Source organism: Semicossyphus pulcher, unplaced genomic scaffold, assembly GCF_022749685.1.
Source record: "Semicossyphus pulcher isolate SPU_LCO1_2020_fin unplaced genomic scaffold, fSemPul1.0.p SCAF_22, whole genome shotgun sequence".
Taxonomy (NCBI): Eukaryota; Metazoa; Chordata; class Actinopteri; order Labriformes; family Labridae; genus Semicossyphus; species Semicossyphus pulcher.
In genome coordinates, this window is record NW_027211696.1 from 21,410,914 (window position 1) to 21,435,436 (window position 24,523).

The following is a 24,523-nucleotide window of genomic DNA, read 5'->3' on the forward strand; positions in this document are numbered from 1 at the left end:
ATATTTTAGATCTATTAGTGGCACCACTAGCATAGCAGGTGACACGCACAAAGTGTGTTAGCTTATGAAAGTTAAGCTGTTTGTAAATTGGCTGACGTTAAAATCGTTAACAAAATAGAATGCAACAAAAATTAAAAGAGAAAACTGACAATTTTAACACTGAAGCCTTGAAATATGAATGAAAATGATAAATATCTTGTTCCAAGCACACAGCTTTTAAAAATAACTCACAGGAGCGTAATTTTAATATTTGTTATATTATTGGTCATTTTCACATGTGTGTCTTATTTTCAAAATGAAACTTTATGAATGTGAATACTGGCAGTTCGTTTCTGTTAGCAACATTTTCGGTAGACTATTATCGGACAGAGTGAGCCATCTAGCTTGTTTCCTCCTCTTTGTACTCAACTTTGACACTTTGCAGACGTCATATATTTAAAGGGACAGTGCGAGAATTAAAAGCCGGTTTCTAGACTTTGAATTTTAATGGATAAAGTATACGTCTACAAATACAAATTAACAAATAAAATGCCAGTTTTAGATATTTACTCCATGAAATGAAAATATTTAAATAACTCCAAGTTCCTTAAAAACTACAGGCCCTCTGACGCACAGTACGTGAGTAACTGTTTCACACAGGCTGTTTTTTCAGTCCACCTGGTGGCTCTTTCACAAACTACACAATTCAAGGTGAAAAAATTCTCTGATTTACACTATAATGTTTTTTTTTCACAACACAATTAATTTAAGTATATCGTGTGTGTGTGTGTGTGTGTGTGTGTGTGTGTGTGTGTGTGTGTGTGTGTGTGTGTGTAAAATGAAGGCAAATGTTGGATTTATACTGTCCGTTGAATGTAAATGGAAACATCTGTATTTCCTGCACACCGCTGTTCAGCTCTTTATTAAAATAACTCCCTTTACGACCTTTTTTATTTTGTGTATGTTCTGGTTTGTTTTCTGAGAAGGATCTCTGACCTGCTCTCCCTCTCTCTGCAGGATGCCGGATCATGTTTCTTGCAGCAGACATGATGTGAGGTGATAACACAGCGCTGATTGTTCCTGCACACAGGAGCAACAGGAACACCGCTTCCTCCTCCTCCTCCTGGGGTCACAGCACCCCCCTGCCCGGCGTTAAGAGCGGGCTGCAGCCACATCCCACATCACCCCTCCTCCTCTTTTCGTCCTCTTCCTCCTCCACCCTTCCTCCTCCTCCTCCTCCTCCTCGGCTCTGACAGTCGAGGAGCGTCACCGTTTCTCTCCTGGATGATCTCAGGCTGCTCTCTGATTTATTCTGCGCTGTTTGGAGGTAAGAAGCGCTTTTTCTTTACGTTATTATTATGAGGATAGACAGGAGCGGATTCCGCGTTTGTTCCGTGTCTAACCCGGGACATCCAGCCTGTGTTTTTATCGTGCTGCTGCAGACGCACTTGCCTTCTCTCCTCCCTCTTCATCCTCCGCGTTACTGAGCCTCAGCTCCTGAAGGCCACATGATGAAGAGCAGCGTGTTTAAACGACGAACCGTTTCTAAACTGCTTTCCCTCCCTTTGATTCAGTCGGAATCGAACCAGCAGGTGTTCTGTTCTGTTCTCAGGTGCTAGGCCTGAGACCTTCATAGCTTGTGCTTGTATCTTCATCACAGTGAGCAGTGTTATCCAGGTTATACACACATCTATAAACACCGGGCTACATGCTAGGCCCAGGCTCTATCATGTTCCTTTTCTCTGCATTAGTTCAGTTACAAGCTCAGTTATTATTCCTCAGAAGCAGAGCAGAGTCTTTATATTACACATTATGGTTCAAAAAACAAAGATTTCTTTATTAATATAACAGAGAGAAAATGAGCCGGCTAATGTTTGGAGCTTTTCCAGAGCTCCAGTTAACCACCGACCACTTCCAGAGCTGATGAATCTTCTGATTTATTCATTTCATCTCTGAAGTAGTGAAACGTCCCAGTGAGGTCGTCACATCGCAGTGTGGTCTGAACAACTTCCCAAAAACATCTTCAGTTTAAAGTGATGAAAGGGGAAAATGAACCAGCTTATATTTGGACTTTCTTAATGATGAACCTATTTTCTTGATTAATTAAATAATCGTTTGATTGATGCCCAGGATCATTTCTCAGAGCCCACGTTCATACTCTTCATCCACTCTGATAAAGACCCACATCAAAGAAGCTGCAGACGATGAAATGTAACTTTTTGCTTTCATTAATGAGATTTTGCTATTTCTTCATTTAAGGTTTGCTCCTGTCTCTGCTTCAGGTCACAGGTCACAGGTCACAGGTCACAGGTCACGTCTTTGGGCCGCGAGCTGGCAAAACAAAAGTTTGAAAACCTCCTGTCTGATTTTGTGCATGTACCCTATCAGTGTTTAAATGTGTGTGTGGTCTCACTAATGGACCACACACACACACACACACACACACACACACACTGAGCTGCACTGATGACTGTGTGGCAGTTAAAAGCTCTTAGTGATAAGACTATCGGACACACAGAGCACTCAGACTGCTGCCTGCTGATGGATCTGTACGTCCTCAGAGACACACACACACACACACACACACACACACACACACACAGTAACTGAGTACATTTACTCAGTATTTCACACCAGACTTTGACTCCACCACATGTACCTGACAGATTCACTTCCTGGTTATTCATTCATCTTATATTTAAAGTTATGACGAGTAAAGCTAACGTGTGCTCCACGTTTGACACTGATATAAATATTTGAACGAGTCTAATGTGCTGTCAGGCTGTGATACTTTGAGCTAAATGCTAACATCAGCAAGATAACATGCTGATGTTAGGTATAATATATAGCATGTTTACGATCTCATCTTTGTGGTTAGCATGCTAACATTTAGCCTGGCATTTGGCGTGAAATGATTTATTAGCCAACACTCAGTAAACACTTCTCTCCAGTTATATAAACACTGATGGTAGATGTAGAACATTCCACATCAGACACAGCCATCTTGTTTGTTTACAAAAAAGCCTGCCTAAACCCGCCTCATACGGGATAAACAGTTCTGATTGGCCCGACCTGAATGAGGACACATGGAAATCTGTCTGAACAGGACCTGAAGCGAATAAAACATGAGCTCACAGATTCATCGCGTTCCTCGGCTCACAAACATTTACTTTTGTCTTTGACTCGCCAAATTTGAACCATTGACCAATAGTGAACAGAGAGCCTTTTTCACAGCGGACATTCTTACGTCCAACAGGAGCAAGAGCTCAGGTGTTCACAGCAGCATGAATGATGGCTGTGTTCCATTTAGCTGCTTCAGTTTCATGTCCTGGTTGTGCTCTCCAGTCAGAGTTTGACCTGCTCCATAACAGACACATGGTTTCCAAACAGACAGGAGGAAATCATCCTTATGCTGCTTCTTATACACCGTGCACACTCACAGTCCTGTTAGTGAGCAAGCTAACTGCTAGATACCAAGCTAGCTAGCTATACTGGAGAGCTTTTACTCTTCAGTAACTCGTCTCTTTTAAATTAAAATCCTGAGAACAAAATGTCAGGGATGAGTAAACGGGCCAGCACATGAAAATTGTAACTAAATATTGCTAGCATAGCATGGCTGGCTACTAGCAAGTTAGCAGGGAGCTCGAGCTACAGTCGTACAGCAGCTAGCCCTGTGAGCAATCACCTGTCAAATATTATCTATATGATATATTGTGTGAAGAACTGTGAAGTCAGTGTGAAGCTGGAGCAAGCAGTTGTTAGCCTAGCTTAGCAAAAGCACGGGAATCAGGAGGAGACAGCTAGCTTGGATCCGTTCAAATGAAACAAGATCCACCTGGGAACACCTCCAGAGCTCACCGACATGTTGTATTCATTTAATCTGCTCAGAAGCAGAGATGTGTTGTTAAAGGGGAACTATGGTGCAGAATTCCTCTGGTTTCTTACAGTGTTCATGTTTGTGTTTGTAAGCATCAGAGTTCTTCTTCCAGCACTGGAGGATGTTTGAGGCGTCTCTATCCAGAGCCAAACATCTGTCTGTGTCAGGTTTCACTGATCCCACATCAGCTGCTCAGCTGAGAACAGAGGGCAGAAAGATCCCCGCTCACTGATCTGGTGTCAGTTTTCACATAACTGACATCATTTGATGGTTAGAAAAAGATGGAGGGAAGGTGAAGCTTGGCGGCTGAGTTCTGTGGATTCTCGGGAGGGAGGAGTGTAACCACAGCAGTAACTGTTGAGGATCGGCTGGGCGTTGGCCCGGCTGGGCGAGCTGATAAACAGCAAGGGAGGAGAGGGGAGGGAGGGAGGAAGAGGAAGGGTGCATGTGTTGATGGACGAGGAAGAAGAGAGAGGCAGATGAAAGAGAAGACACAACACGAGGAGGGGGTTCACAGGAAGTCAAGATCTTTGAGCGGAGGATATCCTCCCCCTGCAGAGATGTTAGCAGAAAGGCTCTCATGCTGTTAAGGTACAAGGTGTCTTTCCTGTAAGCAGGACGGCAGCTGCCCCCCTCCTCCCTCTGTCCCAGGAGGAGGCTCTGATAACAGCCAGGTTGTTTTACACTCAGTCTCCTTGTCCCCATCATTCGCGCCTGCCCCCGAGGGATGAGCTGTCTGTGTTTGTGTTTGAAAGGTTTGAAAAGGATGGATTGTTCTGAGAAGCAGCAGGAAAGACGATCTGTGAGCTCTCCCAACAACAACGTGGTGATCGAAAATATAGAAAGTGAACAATGTTTGGTTTCATTCTGTTTACATCACTGTGTCTGTTTAGCTTCAAGTCACTGATACGGATTGTTTTTATTGACCAGTTCAGGGTTTTAATACTTTAACACTACAAGTGTAAAGCAGAGTTTACAGCCGGGACGTATCTTATGTTCCCAATGTCCCATCAGGATCCTATATGTACCCAGAGTCTTATGTTTCCTCCTTGTTCCCAAGATCATATGTTCTCATGGTCCTCTGTTCCTGGGGTCTTATGTTCCTAGGATCCTACGTTCCCAAGGTCCCCAAAAATCTATGTTCTCAAAAACCTATGTTTCTCTGGTCTTCTGTTCCTAAGGTCCTCTGTTCCAAGGGTAATATTTTCCCAGGGTCTTATGTTCCTAGGACCCTCAGTTCCAAAGGTGCAGTGTTTCTGCAATCCTAGGTTCCCAATGACTGATGTTCCCAGAGCCCTATGTTCCCAAGTGTTCTAAGTTTCCAAGAAACCTATATTCCCACAGTCCTCAATTCCTGCAGTTCTATGTTCCCAGTGTTCTGTGTTCTAGGACCCTAAGTTACCAAGGTTCTAAGTTTCTGGGATCCTATGTTCCCAAGAAACCTATGTTCCAATGGTCTTCTCTTCCTAAGGTCACATGTTCCCAAGGCCTGTATGTCGATCCACAGGGTCCTATGTTAGGATGGTGTTACTCTCCCAAAGTTCCTATGCTTCTACAGTCCTTTGTTCCCAGCGTCCTATTATCCCGGTGTCCTATGTTCCCAGGGCCCAACGTAACAAGGGTCCTATTGTATACGTAAAAGGATCTGTGTTCCGATTGTCCCGTGTTCCCTTATGTTCCAAGAGCCAAGGTTAAGTGTTCGTCCGAATGATCACCATTTTAGTGTTTCATAAAACACTACAGGGAGCCGCCGCAGGAAACGAACTGTATGAAAGTGAGCCGTCCTCCTCCTCCGACACGTCTGCTGCTGAAACGCTGCAGCGGGACGGAAATGTTATTACTTTGCTTTTTCCTCAGAGGCCAAATCAGGATGAGTCATTCCCAGAGTCATTCATAAAAAGCCTGTGAGGTGATGCTGTGTTATAGCTAATGCATCTACTAACTCTGTCTCTCTCTCTCTGTCTGTCTGTCTGTCTGTCTGTCTCTCCCTGTCTGTCTGTCTGTCTCTCTCTCTCTCTGTCTGTCTGTCTGTCTGTCTGTCTGTCTGTCTGTCTGTCTGTCTCTCCCTGTCTGTCTGTCTGTCTGTCTGTCTCTCTGTCCAGCTGGTTAAAACCAAACAGGAGGAAGGTTTCTCTCCAGTCATGCAGAAGGTAATCACTCGTCCTGTTAGAGCTTCATTGATGACAGTTAGAGAAGAATAGAAGTTAAACACCTTCATCCATCCATGATGTCATCTTGTCCATCAGTCGTGATAACATTATTCATTAGTCAACATAACATTATTCATTAGTCAACATTAGTCAACCTAACATTATTCATTAGTCAACATTAGTCAACATAACATTATTCATTAGTCAACATAACATTATTCCCATCAAGCTAATTGTTGACAGTAACCATGAGCAGACATCAGACAGGCTGGAAACAAGCCAACAGTTTATCTCACGAGAGTCCAACAGCTGACGTGACGTCTGGGACTCGGGTCGGGTTCAGACATCACTCAGCCCGACCCGACAACTGGCGTTACTACACCTCCTAAATGTTGCTGATGGTGTTACAGGTGGAGGGACGGGCGACCCCAGTCAACCTGCCCTCTTCCAGGGGCCCGAGCACCCCGGGGTCTCCTGCCACTGGCATCACGGTAAACACACCTGCTCAAAGACACCTGTACTATCAGTCTGTACACACCAACACTGAGCTGTTACCTGTGTGTGTGGTGTGTGTGTGTGTGTGTGTGGTGTGTTCAGGCGCGAGTGAATGACCAGGTGGTGGGCTACAGAGACCTGGCTGCTCTGCCCAGAGATAAAGCCATCCTGCAGGTGGAGAGACCTGACCTGATGACCTACCAACCACACCTGAGCTTCTCCTCACTCGACCAGCCCCGCAGAGAGGTACACTCACACAGACCCGTTTGTTTTTTATCTCAAAGGTAAACTTTGTAACATTTCCACATTTAAATATCTAAAATAAAAACCTTTGTAATAAATTTGTTCTGCTTGTGTTCTTTGTTTTTCCCAAATGTTTTCATCGATGTTCAAAGTTACCGTCTTTCAGGGAGACGAAAACAGCGGGGCTGCGTTCAGCAACAGCACACACAGCAGAAGGTTTTATTTAAACAAAGTGTTCATGTTCCTTATTGTGTTTCTGTGATTGCAGAGATCTCTGTCCCCTCCCCCGTCATCTCCTCCCAGGTCTCCTGAGGTAAGAGCTGCTAAAATGTTGCTTATGTAATTTTAATTAACCCAACATAGGGGGAATAGGGAAGGGGGTGTGTCTAACTGTTGGGTAAACCACACGTCTTCCATGAAAGCCTCTAATTCCTGTAAACTGTCTTTAAATAAACGCTTGAGTTAGTGGTCAGTCAACATGTGGTCCGCCGTGTTTCACACAGCAGATGAACTCTTGAGGAGCCATTAAACTCTCCCATGAGTCAGTGGCTTTGTGTGAAGCGTTTGACTGATGTCTTCATGTTCTCCTCAGTCGCTGCTGTGTCTGTTTCACTGTTCAAAATGTGACATTTAACGCTTCTAGTTTGAGGGAAACCACAGAGAACAGAGAGGCTCTCTGTTGGGACTGAGGCAGTTACCAGCCGAGCAAAGAGTCTGTCTGTCTGTCGTGGAGGCTGTGATGGGGTTGGTAGATAATATAGCTCAAAGAGGGAAACTCACATGTAATATTCAGCAGGTCAAAAGGTCACCATTGTCATCCATTGAGTTTAGCATTAGAGCATGCTAACATTAGCTAACAGGAAGTAAAAACAAAGTATAGCCAGGTTCTAAAGGGTTAATCAGACTGATATTTCTGTGCGTGTGTGCGTGTGTGTGCGTGTGTGTGTGTGTGTGTTTGTGTGTGTGTATGTGTGTGTGTTTGTGTGTGTGTGTGTGTGTGTGTGTGTGTTTGTGTGTGTGTTTACTCTCCAGCTGAAGCCACGCAGAGCAGAAAGTGAGAGTGGTTCACCTGGAGGATCCACGCTGCAACTTCAGGCTGGACGCAAGATCAGCACCAGCCAGCAGCACTTCCACCGGCCAGGTGACACACACACACACACACACACACACACACACACACTCGAGGACATACACTTACATACATTAATTCCCTGTTGGAAACATACTTTAAGCCCAAAACGAATCCTAACCCCAAAATGGACCGACTCACAGTGTGGGGACAGTTTTGTCCCCATAAAGCAGGTAAGTCAGTTAAGTCCCCACATTGTTCACGTAACAGGAACGTTATGTCTTCACAACACCACAAGATGGTTTATGTCACTTGTGTGTATCAGCTGACCAAATCATCTTTTGGAGACTGAACCTTAAACAACGTCTAACCTCCCAAACGTAACGCTTCACAAAGCGGGGACCTGTCCTCCAAAGGCTGTCAAGTCAGTCAAGTCCCCACGATGCACAAAAGTGTGAATAGGTGTATATGCCTACAACAGCACACTCTCACATACGAACATGCTCAGGGTCTCAGAGTTTTCTGAAGTTGATAATAATTTGGTAAATGTTTACGTCTCTCAGATAATGGCACCAACATCTACAGGAAGCCTCCGATCTACAAACAAGGTGAGTTCTGATGACGTTCATCAGAGTCTGAGTTTCTCCTCTTCCCTCTCTGAAGCAGCTTCACGATCCTTTCTTCTCTGCAGATGCTAATAAACATGTTGAAGGACGCGGCGTCATTCAGTCAGCAAAGTTTCCTGCAGCTCAGCCTCCAGATCCAAACCAGCCGTCCAAGATCGAGACCGAGTACTGGCCCTGCCCCCCCTCTCTGGCTTCCATGGGTAACACCACATCAACAACACGCAGGGGCGGCTGCTCCACCGTTAGCTTATCTGCAGCTTAGCTTTAAATCATCAAACCATTTACCGTCTCCTCTAGAACTCACCTCAGAGCCGCACGAGGTCTGAACTTAAACCTGACGCACACAAAGTTTGACTTAAGTCCACCTTAAACTTGAATCCAGTTTAACAGAGGTTTGATCTAAACCTGCCACTAACCTGGTATTGTTACGAACTAACTGATGAAGCAGCTTCTAGCGTCAGTTCATCTTCAGTCCAGTTTGTTCTGGCCCAGAGATCAGGTCAAGCTTAACTCCCTGCTCCTGAAGGTTCTGGCTGTACTCTGCTCCAGACTGCAGGCTGGTGCAGGTTGAACACCGTGTCTGTGTCCAGCCTCTAACTTGATTTTTGATCTGTTGCAGAGATTGAGTGGCGGAAGAAGAAGCTGCAGGAGGAAGACGAGTTTGAGGACCTGACAGACGAGGCCAAGACGCTGCAGGAGCAAGAGCTGGAGAAGGTTTGTGGGTCACGTTTGAGTGAAAGCGTCAGAACGTCAGAGGAAAGATTGAAGTGATGCTTCTGTGTTTGTGCTGAATCCAGATCAAGTCCAACATGGGTCGGCTCATCCTGAAGGAGGAGAAGGAGAAGGCCGTTCATTTCCGGAGGAAGACACAGTCACTGCCCGACAGAACACACATGCACACCAGTAAGACTGTCCGAGCGTCTCCACGGTTCAGGTTCAGGTTCAGGTTCAGGAGGTTCTTTGACGGTTCTTTTGTTTGTCTGCAGGTTTGTCAGCGAGTGCATCAAAGTCTCCGTCACACTCGGGCTCAGGACTCACCAGGGTACGTGCTCTGTACGCAGTGACAGAACGAATGTGATCAGAAACCTACAGTACGAGTTACACCTGCTTACATCTGATCATCTGTTATTTGGCTACAGTAGAGTCTGTCCTGAAGGTGGCGCTAACGGACAAGTTGAAGGATAACGATGGTGATGTTTGGACAGTGATCACAATAATTAATGTTTCATTTAACTTTCATGTCAACGGGATTTGATGCGACTGCCAGCTCACACCTGTGACCATGAAGACTTTTAACTGTGGCCCATCTTTCAGCTGGTTCATCAAACTTTTACCGAACATGCTGAGAAAAAAAGGAAACTCATATTTTTATAAACATAACATTCAAGTTCAGTTGTTTGTTCTGTAAAGACATGAATCACACATCTCCTGATCCGGGGTGTGTGTTGTTTTACTCTTCTAGTTGTTCCCAGGTTCATCGAGGTCTCCTTAGATCTGGATGTTTCCGGTGTTTATGGAAATCTGTGACAGACGAGAGTTTTCTTCTTCTGCTTGTTGGAGGAATCGTTGGCAGGATGCTGCTGTTAAAAGAAACGTCACTAAAACACCAGAGATCAATGACTCGCTCTAATTCTTACCAGTAGTCATTACCAGTGATACAGGTGTCATTGTAGTTAGAAGATGAATACCCACAGTGGTTGCTGTAGTGCGTGACGTGAAGGGTTAAATGATTTCCTTTGTGCGTGCAGATGCAGTCTGCAGAGTTTTCCACTGACGGAGATAAAGGTCGGCCAGGTGAGATTCCACCTGCACGTTCTGTAGCTCCCCTGCAGATGACCCCCTGGTGTCACATCCAGGATCACAATTAGCATAGCATCATAAGCTAACACTGTGAGAGGTCAGGATGCTGACACAGAGTCAGGCTAGTTGTTTCCCTGCTTTATGCTAAGCTAAGTTCTGACTCCAGCCTGTAACTCACAGACATGACACTGATATTGATCGTCGTATCTCCCTCTCACAGAAACTTGTTGTAATTGTTATTTTAAAGTGTCTCCAGAGGAAGCAAAGTGTTTACAGTCCTGACATAAAGCTAGCATCACTGTGACCTTTGAGTTCATGACCTCGTCCTCACTCTGACCTTCCTGTTGTCGTGTCTTTGCAGCTGCTCAGGTAAGCCTGTATGTGCAGCATGTGCATGGCCGGTGTGATCAGCAGTGCCACTAAACAGCTGCAAGTCTGCTCTGACTCTTCTCTGTCTGCACGACCCTGATCCACCTGAACAGAGCCTGTGTGTGTGTGTGTGTGTGTGTGCGTGCGTGCGTGCGTGCGTGCGTGCGTGCGTGCGTGCGTGCGTGCGTGCGTGTGTGTTCACTGCACCTCTACGCTACATGCACCCTGCTTCTGCTTCTGGCTTGTCATCACTGTGATGATGTTTCTGTTCATCAGAGCGTACGCGAGCATCCTCCATGCTGTGTTTGTGTTTGTGCAGAACGGAGAGTCTCGGAGGGACCGGATGGACCGAGGGAACTCTCTGCCGAGTATCCTGGAGCAGAAGGTGCGAGCCGCTCCGGCGTCAGCTGCATCAACTCAGTCACAGCCAACACGCGTCCAGGCTCTCTAAACAAGCAAACAGCTAAGGAACAGGAAGTGGTTAGCCTAGCTTAGCACAAAGACTAGAAGCTAGGGGAAACTGTTAGCCTTTAAACAACCCAAAAACTGTTTATGTATTAAAGAGATGCGGAGATGATGACATTCAGAGACACTTATATAAAGAGAAAGAGATGAGGGACAAACACAGACATTAAACACGTGCTGGGATGTCAGGGCTGAAATATAAACACAGAGAAGCACAGACGGAGACACTGATACAGAGATTTAGAGAGATACAGACAAAAACTGGTTTTACACAAAAATATACATGAAGATATATTCACAGAGAAAACAGCTGCAGAGACGCACACAGAGTTTATGTAGTTTACACATAAATAACAGGAGGCAGAGAACGACAGAGAGAGGAGAGATCATAAGAGTGATAGTGATCGAAAGAGGAACTGACAGAGTGATATCGAGAGTTAGAGATGAAGAACGGGAGACATAAAAAAGCTGCGACCTTTTGATTTATAGAGATGAAGTGTTAGAACAACACAACAGAAGGACACACAGGTTATAACGATGATATTTAATGCAGAATAGACAAGTACAGAAAATACTAGAGATAGTATTTAAATATTTGAGTTTTAAAGATGTGAAACGACACACAGACAGGTGGAGGGAGAGAGAGAGAGAGACAGAGAGAGACAGAGAGACAGAGAGAGACAGAGAGAGAGAGAGAGAGAGAGAGACAGAGAGAGAGAGAGAGAGAGAGAGACAGAGAGAGAGAGAGAGAGAGACAGAGAGAGAGAGAGAGAGAGACAGAGAGAGACAGAGAGAGACAGAGACAGAGAGAGAGAGAGAGACAGAGAGAGAGACAGAGACAGAGAGAGACAGAGAGAGAGAGAGAGAGAGACAGAGAGAGCGAGAGGGGACATAAAGGTGACAGGTTAGAGTAAATGACATTTTCTTTCTGTCTCCTGTCAGATTTATCCGTATGAAGCACTGATTGTGACCCACAGAGGGCGCTGTAAGCTGCCGCCAGGAGTCGACCGCACTCGCCTGGAGGTGTGTGTGTGTGTGTGTGTGTGTGTGTGTGTGATCAGTTGTGTAATCTGCATGATTTGGCCCTGAACAGAGAATAAGTGAGAAATGTTCTCTCCATAATCCTCAAACAGAACAGGTCCTTGTTTTTCTTTCAGCAGCGCGTAGTGAAATGATGAGCAGCTCTGTAACTTCTCTCCGTGCTGATATTTAACACAGCTACAGTCTGAAAACACAAACTCACTCTGCTCCTGGATCAGCCGTTGGACCATGTCAGATTAATTCTTCTTCTCTCCCTTCAGAGGCACCTGTCTCCGGAGCAGTTCGAGCAGTTGTTCGCGATGCCGATAGCCGAGTTCGACCGCCTCTCTTTGTGGAAACGAAATGAACTGAAGAAGAAAGCCTCGCTTTTCTAACAGGAAGTGACCTCATTTCCTCTGAAATACTTGATGAACCACCTGCTCTGAAGGCACGAGGAGGAAACAATACCACCGAGCGATTCATCACGTTAGTCCACGCAAACATGTCCGCCATCTTACTAACCAATCATGTCCCTGGATGTGTGCTGGCCCCTCCCCCCCGAGGATCAGAGTTAACTGAAGGCTGGCCCTGATTTACCCTTTACTCTGACTAACCTTACCTGACGCACTGACACTCATATTACCTGTGCTGCACTTATAATCACCACTGCTTGCAAATCATCCTCATCCTGTGTCCACTCATCCCCACCATCATCATCATCATCATCATCATCATCATCATCATCATCATCTTCTTCATCTCTCTGTGTTTAGTTCACTGAGCTGCAGAGGTCTGAATCAGGAAGTCACATTAGCATGTTAGCAGCTATCGTCTGGTGTCATGGAGCTGGTTCACTTGTAATTGGCAGGCTCGACCAATCAAAGAAAAGTCATCATTTCTACAGGATCCTGACAGGGACAAAATCCATGGGTTTACAATCACGTGTTGAGTAATTATGTTGGACTCATTTCAGACTCGGCCGCCATGCGAGCAGCTCTGTCGCCTAACGTTCTAAAGACTCACATTTTGTCTGCCTCCATCTCGGGAGAGTACGGACAGGTTAGCAAACACAGGCACTAGCTTGGTTAGCCAGGTGCACCCACGGTTCATGGTTACTGTGATTTCAGTTGGGAGGCTAATTTGAGCTAGCTAACGCTACACAAACTTCCTGAGCCAGCCCTCTGACGCCTCTGCTCTGACTTGAATGACAGCTGATCAATGTCACGTAATAAACATGTAACTGATTGTAAAATCTATTTATTAAGTGGAGCTTTTTATTTATTTGACGATTGTAATTTTTACTGAGTTTGTTTGCTACTGTGAACTCTTATTTTGAAAATATGATTGCTGTACAGTTTTTTTATGATTCCTGGCTTTAACATTTCCTCGGTTCAGACACACACCGACATTTTAAAGGAGCAGTTCGTTCTATTCAACATGGTAGCGTCATCAGATCGTGTCTCGAGGTAGAAAACGTCTCTGCCGTCGTCTTCATGCTTTTATTCTGGCGACACCTTCACAGCATCCAGTCCTCATTGTTTCTGTTGTACGATGTAAAGGAGTCAAATAAATGTGAGAAAAACAGATCACGTCTCCTGTTTTTATTCTCTCCTTTAACACGTCGCATCCTGTAAGACATCATGATGTTATCGGAGTGGAAGGATTCAAAGGAGAGGGAACGGTTCTCATACAAACTGAGCAAAGACTGAACTAGTTATTAGAACAGTCAGCTAGTTTGGTTACGATACTCAAACTAAGGGTCAGACCCCTCCAAAGGTCAACAGGTAAATCTGAGGGGTCATCAGGTGATTCATTTGTTTTAGTTCAGTTGATTTTAGGTGAAAAATAACTGAATGTTAAACCATGTGACCAGTTTCAAAGAGAAACTACAGGAGCCCAACGTGGACATGTGTCTGTACATTTGACGTACTCAGTTTTTCCTGTGATGAGTCATTTCGGATGTTTTCTCGACTCATTTATTTCCTCGTTGTCTCGAGATGAGTCGATTCTATTCGCCTTCTTGCTACTCGTCTTTGTGCTGTCGCAACAACCGATGCTCCTCTCTGGGTTCATGAAGACTTCTGGTTTTCTCGTGATAACGGGATCATTTTCTGTCGATGTAGATGTAACAGGCTGCTCACTGTGAGGTCAACGAGCAGGACCCGCCATGCTGCCATCGCCCACACTGATGAGGTCAGTTAAGCCTGTTTCTGTTTGTTCTCTGGAGATACGAGTTATGGTCATGTGACGTTACGCTGGTGCAGCGCTGTTATCTCGAGATTACGAGATAAATAAGTCGAGATCTCGAGAAAACAACTGAAATGACTCGTTATCACAGGAAATCAGAGTAAATAAGATGGACTGCTGCATGTCCGCTCAGGGCTTCCGTACTAAACAACGTGAAGCAAAACGTCTGTGAGCCTCTGATTGAATCTGTTAAATGTTTCTATACATATATATAGATATAGATATAGATATTAAATATGAAAGACCTGTTTGTTCTGTATTGTCGATTAAATCCTAAAATATGAGCGCAGAGGATGCGTTTTATATTCCAGAGATCAGGTTGAAGAAATACAAGGCTGCAATGCATCCTGGTACATGTAGGCACTGCCCACACACAGAGGACTCTGTCAGCAAGATGTACTGCTTCAACATCCACATCAGAGAGATGCTTCTCTTGAGAGAGCCAGACAGGAGGGATGACTGGATTGTTGAAATAAATGTTTTAGCCCCCAGGTTGATGTAAGACATCGAACACATCACACACACTTCCTGTTACGGTCTCATGTATCAGACAAAGGTGTGCTCTCACCTGGGGATGACCTGCCTGAAGACATTTGGTTTGCAAAATCAGTCAAATGGTTGAAATCCCCTCCAGCTGCCTGTCGGTCTGTTCCCTGTGACGGCCTGTGGCTCCGTTCTGATGGTTTAATGACCTGTTGTTGTCGTAGCGTTAGCAGACCTCTTTATTGTTGCCGCTTTGGTTTTGTGTCAGCATGATTTATTTATGTCACGGTTACATAAATCAGACCTGCAGTTGTAACTCTTCCTCAAAGCTTCATTGTGTATTCTTCTTTAATAACACCTCCTGTTGGATTTGTTACTACACAGTTTCACACCTTTGTGTAGCAGATAGTTTCACACCTCATGTCGTGACAGGTTCTGTAAAACTGCGTTTGTTGTATTCAGACGCCCCCACGGCTGATTTTCTATCATCATCCACCTTTTTTTCCGCCTCGCTGCGGCAAACTTGAGCAGCGAGCTCGTCCATCTGGAGTGAACTGCAGGTAATAATGTGGAGGGTTTGTGTTGCTAAGGAACATATGGGCCTACACATAGAAGAGCGAGGAGCTGGCGATGTTTCAATGCCACTCGTCTCCCCGCACAAAGCAACACCTCCCACGCCGGCCTTTGATTGGCAGCCGGCGACGCAGAGACGGCGTCCTTGAGCAGCAGCAGCAGCATTCAACAGACACTCGAGCACCGTCACTTTTCTGTTTTTTATTTGAATGGAGTGAAACATCTACAGAAATGAGAGGCCTCGCAATACATGGACTCGACAAAAAAACGTCTTTTTTCAAATTGAGCTGTAAAGAAAACAGAAATCTTGATTTAATTTGACTTTTCTCTGTACATTCTGTGAGATATGTTCTGAGACCGAACAGAAGTCAGAAAAGAGGCCTCGTTCCCGACATACTTTACCCACCCGCCCCGAAAAACAAAGAAGAAAACAGTTCAATCAAACCCACCCGGGTCCGACTCATCGCTGCCGTCTACGCACCTGAAACACACCTCACATCTTCTCCTGCTTCTCTGAAGATCTCTTTAAAGGATATCTCTGCCTATATTTTATAGTTCTGTCCATCATGTCTGTCAGTAACCGGAACATTAGACTCTCAAAGTTCAGATCTGAGATCTGGGAGCACTAAAAGAAGTCTGCTGGGTCAGAGACAGGACGGAAACAAGCCACCAGCTGATCCACCTCACGTGAACCTGCAGGGGTTTGATAGCAGATTAATCAAAGTGCGTTTGCTGGATTAAAAGGAATTCATTGTTCCACGATTGAATATGATTCAAAGGACATTCAACTAATTTTACACCTGAGCTACGTCACGGACAAAATGCCTGCTTTGTTTCCTGGGAAGGGTGAGCGAGTTGAACACGATTCGGACCCCTGATGCTTCAGGTCTGCGCCACGCTTACTGAACAAACGGATTTCTGTAAGTTGATATGAGGACTTATGGATGTACAGGAAGCTGCAGCTCGTCAGGGAGCTGGACGTTTGAAGAATCTGTTGGCTGTGTTGTATGTCTCCAGCAAAGACAAATCTCTAAGCACAGTCATAACGTCTCCAGTGTGATCTCGAGTGACAGCCGGCGGTTACGATGTTTACGCGGAGCAGATTTAACAGACTCAGAGCGTACAACGTTTCGCCGCGTGAAGACTTTTTTGGATGCCGGCTTGTTTTTGGGACACGGCGAACACAAAGTTCAGAACTGAAGAGACTTGGCTGTTTATCCAGAGACACTATCAAGTTGCATGATGGGAAATGTAGGATTCAGAGTTTTGGGAGTGTGAACTGCTGTGTGGCACGCGCCTCCAAATAATGTCAGTACACTGACGCAGACTTACACCGCCGTGTTCACTTCATGGTTACATTACTTCAGGTTTCAGGCTGTTGTGAAACACAAGTAAAGACACTGTGGGGACACAGGGCGTGTACTCTGACCCAGTGGGATCACGTATGCACCGACTGTTAATGATGGCATGTTTGGGATTTATTGTTGAGCTTCAACACTTTAAGATTGAAGCTGAAACGTCTCTAAACTGTGACGGACGCTTTCAGCACAGCTTTCACGTCTTCTTGAACTAAATGGATCTGATCTGCAGTTTGTTTCCACTTCAGCGCTCGTGTCTGTCGACCCGTCAGGTTTGGTTTTAATGACGTCTCAGATCATTCTTTGTCGAGTATAATGTCGCCAGAACCGAGAGAAAAAAGAGCCGGACAGTTCGACATTAAATCAGAACACGCGGTCCAGAGACGAGAGGTTCCGACTGTCGTCAAACTCTCCAACATTTGAGTTGTAATAAAGCAAAATAACCCTTTATATCTCCCTCTCTCCCTCCCCCTTTCCCCCTCCCCCCCATTTTGGATAATTAAGCCTAAATCTATGTGTTGTAAAAAAAAAACATCACATTGAAAAGAGGGAACAATTAAAATATACATATATAATATAAATGTCAATACTCGCTCCTCAGAGCTCAGTCACACTATCATTGGCATAAGAAAGGATGGATCTGACTCTGTGTGTGTGTGTGTGTGTGTGTGTGTGTGTGTGTGTGTGTGTGCGTGTGTGTGTGTGTGTGTGTGTGCGTGTGTGTGTGTGGGCACGAACACAGCGTTTGAATGAGCGTCACTTCCTCCCTCGACACAGAACAAAACGCTGACGGACAGAAAGGTGTCGCCTCCCGGTTAGAAAAGTCCACGTCGCGTGTGCGTTTGAGATTTTATCCTGTTCAGTCTTAAACTATGATATTTAATAGATGATAAAATAAATTAAGCGTGGTGAGAGTCGCTCGGACTGAACTGCCTCTTCTCCTGCTCTTAAAGGAGACAAGAGGGGAAGGGAAGGAAGCAAGGAAGGAAGGAGAGGTGGAAGAGAGGAAGAAGAAGAGGGGAGATAAGCGGAGGGAGGAGAGGGGGAGGATTTAGGCCTGTGCGTTGGTGCCGTTCTTGTCCGGGGGTCCGGTGCTGGCGGGCAGGTTGTTGAGGGAGGGGACGCCCTCTTGCTGCTTGCTGTCCCGGCGGGGAGGCATCCTCTCGTTGATGCGGTCCAGACCTCGGGCCTCCTCGAAGCTCTGGATCTTGTGCTGCGGGTTGAAGCCTTGAATGGCTGCGAGGAGACAGAGGCGTGTGAGAGCAGAGCGACAGCAGAGAGCCGGAGACACAGCAGGACGTGTCTACAGTTATTGACTGACTCATCATTGTTTTTATGAATACACTGAAGAGAAATGTACACTTCTGTCTTTGCCTTCTTTTTTCATCAGTTGAAATCAAACTTTTTCAGTACACATCATCCTTATTCATCTCACACCCTGTGCACACACTGAGCTTCACTGCTGCTCTTTAAGGTCTGACCGTGCTGTGTTTAATGGTCTACAGAATACTGGGAGGACTGGTGGGAGAGGGAACTTACTTCAGAACAGGACAACGACAGCATGAAGACAAAGAAACAGACTTTCATTAAACTTGAATACAGCAGAATTAAGACACTCTTCAGATCAGCAGCTCTCATTTCATGATGTAAAAACGTCTCATAAAAAGATTCAAACAAACGTATTAAAATCTGCTACATTTTTCTGATGATATTAGCTTCCTCACTAAACCTAAGAAGTCCTTCTCAGTTGTGTTAACTTCAACATGAAAATGAATCGCAGGCTGTGGTTCGGCTGCCGGAGGAAACAAGCTCTCAGCACAAACAACGATGACATTTAAAGCTTCATTTTGACATTTTAGAACAACAGGACTGAGGGTAAAGTGGCTCTCTAACTGTGACAGCGTTGGACACGAGAATCACATCATCACATCGGTATAAATCCATGAGACAGAACAGAGAGGACACGGACACATACAGGTAGAAATACAGGTACAGGTAGATTAGAAATGGTTGCATACCTCGTGCCTCTTCTGCCTCTACGGTGGCTGTGTAAGCGTGAGTAGAAGTGCCATGCCCAAAACCAATGGAGAGAGAGTGGGAACGTTATCAATGCATTCAGTCAGTCACGTTATTAACACTGCAATCAGTCAGTCCTGTTAACATGGAGGCAATCATCATACAGCCCCTCCCCCCTCCATCAAACCACTGCTGACCACACAGGCACAGAAAGAATACTTAGAATAACATTACATTAACAAAAGGCAGAATTAATAATGAGTGTACACCATGCTGCCCTCAAAGACCAGCAACAACAGATTAGTTTAACATTTGAGCGTGAGCTAGCTTAGCATAAAGTCTGTTAGCAGGGGGTAACTGTTAGCCCTGTGCAGACCGAAGCTAAATATAATATTTACAATGTTTTTATTACAGCCGATCTAAACCTGGCGTGCCGATTTAACTGTGGTTCATTTGCTCCAGATTAGTCGTCTTTTGACCCTCAATTTGATTTATTATGTCTGATGATCGGGCTCAACGATCACCATCTGCCTGTCAGATGATCAATTAGATGTCTAGCGCTTAAATGGCAACTGGAACTTTTACCCAAAGTGACCTCCAAACAAGTATGAAATATTTGAGACTGAAACTATACGATTTTAGTATGGGAAAATTCATAGATTACAGATGTAGCACTAAATATCGTGAATTTTTTTTAGCTGAAATGAAAATAGACATTTCTCTACAACTTTATAAAAGACTGTCTGTGTATAATTGATCTATTTGACTGATTCATCTGCAGGAGTACTTTATTATTCTATCCGGAGTTCCACAAGGTTCAATCCTTAGACCACTAGTTTTTAATTCATTCATGCTACAACTGGGAAATTATAAAGGAACATGATAGCAACTATCTCATTCTACGCTGATGATACACGATTCTACATCTGATCTTATTTTTACAAACTTTTATTTTTGTAAAGTGTATTTTGTATACAGGACTTTTACTTGAGTATTTCTACAGTTTGGTATATTGCAAATTATTGAGTTACAGTGCACTCTGCTGGACAAACAAGGTGATGACCCCATTTCTGAAACACCTCAAGCGTTTTCTGCTTTATGCGTTATGTAAAAAAAGTTGTTTAATCTGAAAAAATACATGTTGAAACCGAATATCTGCGATACGTATATGTATGTATATATATATGTATGTGTATGTATGTATATATATATATATATATATATATATATATATATATACACACATATATATATATATATATATATTAGTTAGGCTCTAGTTTCAGACAAAAGACAAACATGTTAAATACCCCCTGTAGTGTCGTAAACAAACAGAATTAATATTGACATTCAGTGTTTTTCACCTAAACCTACTTAATTTTGTAAACGGCAGATATTTTGGACACAATAATCGTGACATGAATTTACATATTGTCAAAAAGAGCAAAGAGAAACCTTTTATTCATCTGTGTATCTTATGAGGTTTGTGTCTTTAGCTTCTTTAGTTACCGTGTGGTTAAACTACCTCTGGGGCGCATTACAATGCATTAAACTGTAGATTAATTCCTTTTATTGATATCAGTAAAAACATTAGTAGATAAACTAAACAGAGACACATTTCATCAGCCTGGATCAGCTCCGCTCTCTGTAGCTCGTTGTCTTTAAAGGGCAGCAGATGTTTGAACAGAATGGTTCTTCAGAGGAGGAGAGGACACCACTTGACATTTCCATCTCGCTGTGTGTATGTTTGAGTGTTTCTGCGGTTAGTCTCTCAGTGTGAGTGCAGGCACAGGGAGTTAGTGTTAGCTGGACTCTGTGTTAGTGTTTGGATGCTCGGCTGCGTTCACACTTACCGCTTTGCAGAGTTCGCCGACCTCCAGACAAAACTCCCAAAGGCAGCGTTCCTGTCGGGGTCAGGCCCTTCAGCTGCAACACGCTCTCATTCTCCTCTCTGTCAACGCAAACACAGATACAAACTCTGTCAGAGCGGTCAGTGACCTTTGATACAGCTGCCTGACCAGAGCCGGACAGACAGCTTCGACCCCTTAATAGTTAAAACAAACAAACAAACAAACAAACAAACTGTCTTTCCCTCTCATTTTTAAAGTTTCTATTTTTGTGTCTAAACTTTAGACTTTGTTGAAACACATTCTATCTGGAGTTCCACAGGGAACAATCCTTAGACCACTCGTTCATTCATACATGCAGGAACAGCATACTTCTTTTAACTCTGATTTCTGCAGATTTTATATCAAGTGTTTTTTATGTTACTGTTTGTATTTCAATTTATGTACATGAATAAAATTATGCTGAGAACAAAATGTCCTGATCTGCTGAGAGAAGGAAAACATATCTTAAAGCACTTTTAATTTTTACCAGTGATAACAGTCCAAAATTAGGTGCTCTTTACCTGTGTTTCTCTATGTTTCACTCCTCTACATCTTTAGCAACTTTAGTTATCTTGCATATTCACATTAATAAAATAGAATATTAATAAACTTAGAAATTATAATACATTATAATAACTAATAAAAAGGGCTGCGACTAATGATTATTTTCATTACTCTAAATGCATCGATTAGTTTGTCGTTTGGTCTATAAAATGTCGTTTAATGGGGACATCAGTGTTTGTTATGCCCAAGATGAAGTCATCAAATGTCTTGCTTTGACCACAATCCAAAGATATTCTGTTTGGAGTCATAAAGGAGGAAAGAAAAACATTCACTTTTAAGAGGCCGGAATCTTACGATCAGTTATCACTAATAATCACCATGATTGGAAGATTAACTTCAGAAAACAACCTGTGATGCTTTTCTGGGACATAAAATAACTGTGAGACATTTTCTGAGCAGGAGCATTCATCATTAAAGGACAAATTATTGTGACACACTTCCAAAGGATTAAAGGAGGACACATGTAAATCAGGGAGAAGTCATTAGCCTTTTAGTAAAGTAGAGCAAGACTGGAAAAGTAGAGAACTGTAGAGTAACTCCACAGCAGAGCTTCCTGTCAAATAACTTTATTTATGGTCCTTAAACATGATTAAGAAATACAGACTTCTTTCATGACCAGAAACTGAGCATTGAATCAAAACGAATCAACAATCAGTATGAAAATAAAAAGAATCATTCAGGAAAAGCTCAGAAAGCAGCAGATCAATTTAAACCTCATTACTCTTTATTGCACATCAGCTTCCTCACTATTAAAACGGTTCAACTGAAGGTGGCCGGCTCTACTTTTCTATCACATTCAGTGGAGAACAAAAACCCACCTGAGCACAGAGAAGACACGAGCCATCTTTCCAATCGCCCGGATCTTATTTCTGATCACCTCCTTCCTCACAGCTGGAGCTCCACCTGAAGAGCAGAGTCAAACAACGGGAGTCAGGGGGAAGAAATAGTGAGAAAAATAAGAAAAGCACACAACAATCAGAGCTCGGTGTGTTGAGCACACACTGCAGAGATACTCGGGTGGCCCCGAGTAATAACTGAATGTTTGCTGTGCAATGCCAGCTCCAAACGTAATCTTTGGTTACAGCCTGAAAATCTCCAATATGAGAGAGCCTGCTGGATTCTTGCTTACATTACATTCGTCCTCGTGTGCAGGACACGTTTATACAGCGGTGTAAAAAGTGTAACCAAAACTCAGCGTTGTTTCTGAGCACTCTCAGTAACAACAGTGAGAGGTGTTGGTTTATCTTTCTTTACCTTCACATAATGACATGTTCTGTAAAGTGAGCGTTCTACTTTAACAGCACACAATATGTCATTCCTGTTGATGAATCATTTGGGCTCCAAAAGGCTGTTTCAGTTTCATAATAAGAGAATGTAATGTTTACGTAAGAGTCTTGACCTGCAGGAGATGTGTGACAGCCAGACACCTGGAGCCAAACTCTAAACTATCTACACTGGAGGTCTGCAAACCTGATGCAAGTCGAAAAGGAGATACAACATCCTGCAATTGTAATGACAAATATCAAGCACCTTCTGGGACTGATGAGCTGGGCACAAAGAAAAGCAGACATGATAAACATGTTCTAGCAGAGGTCCAGGTCTGCTTGGAAGCCGCCGTTTTTGGGACGTGGAGAAAGACGAAGACAAAGTCCCCGCACATTTAAGAGACAGAGCTTTACATGGTCAAATATTTTCCTTGATCGGTTTACAGAAAGATTTTAACCGGTTGAAATCTAATTAAGCTTGGGCCTTTTTATTATGATTAAAGTGTTTCATGGAGTCTTGTTATTCTGTTTGAGCCTTTAAACCAACATATAATCAGAGTATAAGGCTCCATATAAATGCAGCCTCTCTCTCTGATGTACGCCCAGAATAAACTTCTATAAATACACTCAGAAATCAGAGACAAAAAGACACCCCTTACACCTGCAGCACTTGCTCCCTGCAAAGCATTATGGGAACTGTAGTACCAAAATCTAGGGCATGATCGTTGTATTCCTGGGACACTGACACTCTCCTGTTCGCATTCATGCACAGATATTTGCAGCGCGTTGAATATCTCTGCGTGCTTAGTTTGGTCTAAAATCATGAGAAAACATTTTAAAGCAACCGTTTGTCAAGCTGCTGGCCGGCTTCACGTAGAATCAACATCGAGGAAGTTCAACTCAATAAAAAAGTTCTATTTGTGCCGAAAGACAGAATCAAAGAGCAGCTCTGCAAACACAGCCTGAGGGGAAAGTGTACCCTCCTGGGACTGTGTGGTTTAACCCAACAACAGACTGCAGAGGCTCAGCTGTGGCACTCGTTGGCTCTGTGTGGACAAACACTGCGCTGTGATGACACACACACTTCGACTTCCTTCAGGGCATCACTTCCTCCTCAGATGGACTGATTGATTATATTCAGTGATAAAGACGCCTCAAGGGCAATCTTGCAACATGCCCATTTTTACGCTTCTCAAGCCTCTGACTTCTTCTTTAATGCCAACTATACCCACAGACATTACCAGCCATACAGCACGGCTGACAGCTATTATCAATGAGCCACACGGCAGCGGCACAAGTAGATCTATCCGCTGCTGAAAATAGTCCCCAACGAATGCACTTAAGCTTCCTCATATCCTGCGGCTTTCGTGTTCTTCGTTATGATTAGAGATCACCAAACTAGTTCTTCATGTTGTGTTGCAGTTTGCACATTTGCATTAAGAGTATAAACGACGGTTTTGAAGCCTGCGCACGGCTGATTTAAGATGTTTAAAAAGGCTCAAACGCCTGCACTGAACATGTGGCGAGAAGATGATGGAAGTAGTTGCATGTAAAAAGATGATTATAGAACAATAGGAGAGCTTTACAGTGCATATATTTAACTAGAGGGAGCAACCTTACATTGTCAACAACCTAATCTAATATCTGTCTTTTTTGTCTGCTGCTTGACACACATAAAAAATCTGACAATAAGAAGCTGTTTTAGGAACTTAGTGAGTCCTTACAATCAAGAAACTATATAATGTCAGGTGTTTTAAAAGTCTTCAGGAGGAACCAATGAGCTAAGAGCAACATACAGGAAGACAGACGGTGCTGAGGTGCTAGTAGATGTCCACAACGTACACAACACACCTCACTGAAACACCCATTTGTACAGTTTTGGAGGTGATATACATAAATAAAGCCCCTGCCTCTTAAACAGCCTGATCTGATCGTGCATCATTATTTATAATATTTTGTTATCGACACAGAAATCTGTGTCTGCCCTTAAAAGATTCAAACATTATTTTTAGCAGACAAAATATCTTGTGCATTT

At 43.8% G+C, this 24,523-nt stretch overlaps 2 protein-coding genes across 3 annotated transcripts in view; one reads left to right on the forward strand and one right to left on the reverse strand.

The window, feature by feature from the left end:
- The first annotated feature begins 1,162 nt into the window (after positions 1 to 1,162).
- Positions 1,163 to 13,675, forward strand: dmtn (dematin actin binding protein). The gene is made up of 16 exons (XM_069673703.1): positions 1,163 to 1,306; positions 5,959 to 6,006; positions 6,417 to 6,497; positions 6,604 to 6,747; positions 7,013 to 7,057; positions 7,777 to 7,885; positions 8,377 to 8,421; positions 8,505 to 8,639; positions 9,059 to 9,153; positions 9,237 to 9,342; positions 9,426 to 9,481; positions 10,188 to 10,233; positions 10,601 to 10,608; positions 10,928 to 10,993; positions 12,016 to 12,096; positions 12,375 to 13,675. Exons 2-16 carry the CDS (start codon positions 5,998 to 6,000, stop codon positions 12,486 to 12,488), a joined length of 1,140 nt encoding a protein of 379 aa, XP_069529804.1. The 5' UTR covers positions 1,163 to 1,306; positions 5,959 to 5,997; the 3' UTR covers positions 12,489 to 13,675.
- Positions 13,676 to 15,582: 1,907 nt separating this feature from the next.
- Positions 15,583 to 24,523, reverse strand: part of ppp3ccb (protein phosphatase 3, catalytic subunit, gamma isozyme, b) — a 28,972-nt gene continuing 20,031 nt past the window's right edge. Inside the window, exons 11-14 of one of the 2 annotated variants that reach the window (XM_069672983.1) lie at positions 22,042 to 22,126; positions 20,624 to 20,721; positions 18,773 to 18,799; positions 15,583 to 17,981 (exon numbers count right to left, since the gene is read on the reverse strand). In XM_069672983.1, coding sequence (XP_069529084.1) covers positions 17,806 to 17,981; positions 18,773 to 18,799; positions 20,624 to 20,721; positions 22,042 to 22,126 — 386 coding nt within the window. In that variant the 3' untranslated portion in view covers positions 15,583 to 17,805. Of the gene's footprint in view, positions 17,991 to 18,772; positions 18,800 to 20,623; positions 20,722 to 22,041; positions 22,127 to 24,523 lie in introns of both variants that reach the window. The other variant, XM_069672982.1, reaches the window with a different exon arrangement.

Bases quoted from the DNA above. Each gene is read 5' to 3' on its own strand.
- dmtn (XM_069673703.1), top strand. The intron at 7,058-7,776 runs GTAAGAGCTGCT...TTTACTCTCCAG, and splicing joins CTCCTCCCAGGTCTCCTGAG to CTGAAGCCACGCAGAGCAGA. The intron at 9,154-9,236 runs GTTTGTGGGTCA...TGCTGAATCCAG, and splicing joins AGGAGCAAGAGCTGGAGAAG to ATCAAGTCCAACATGGGTCG.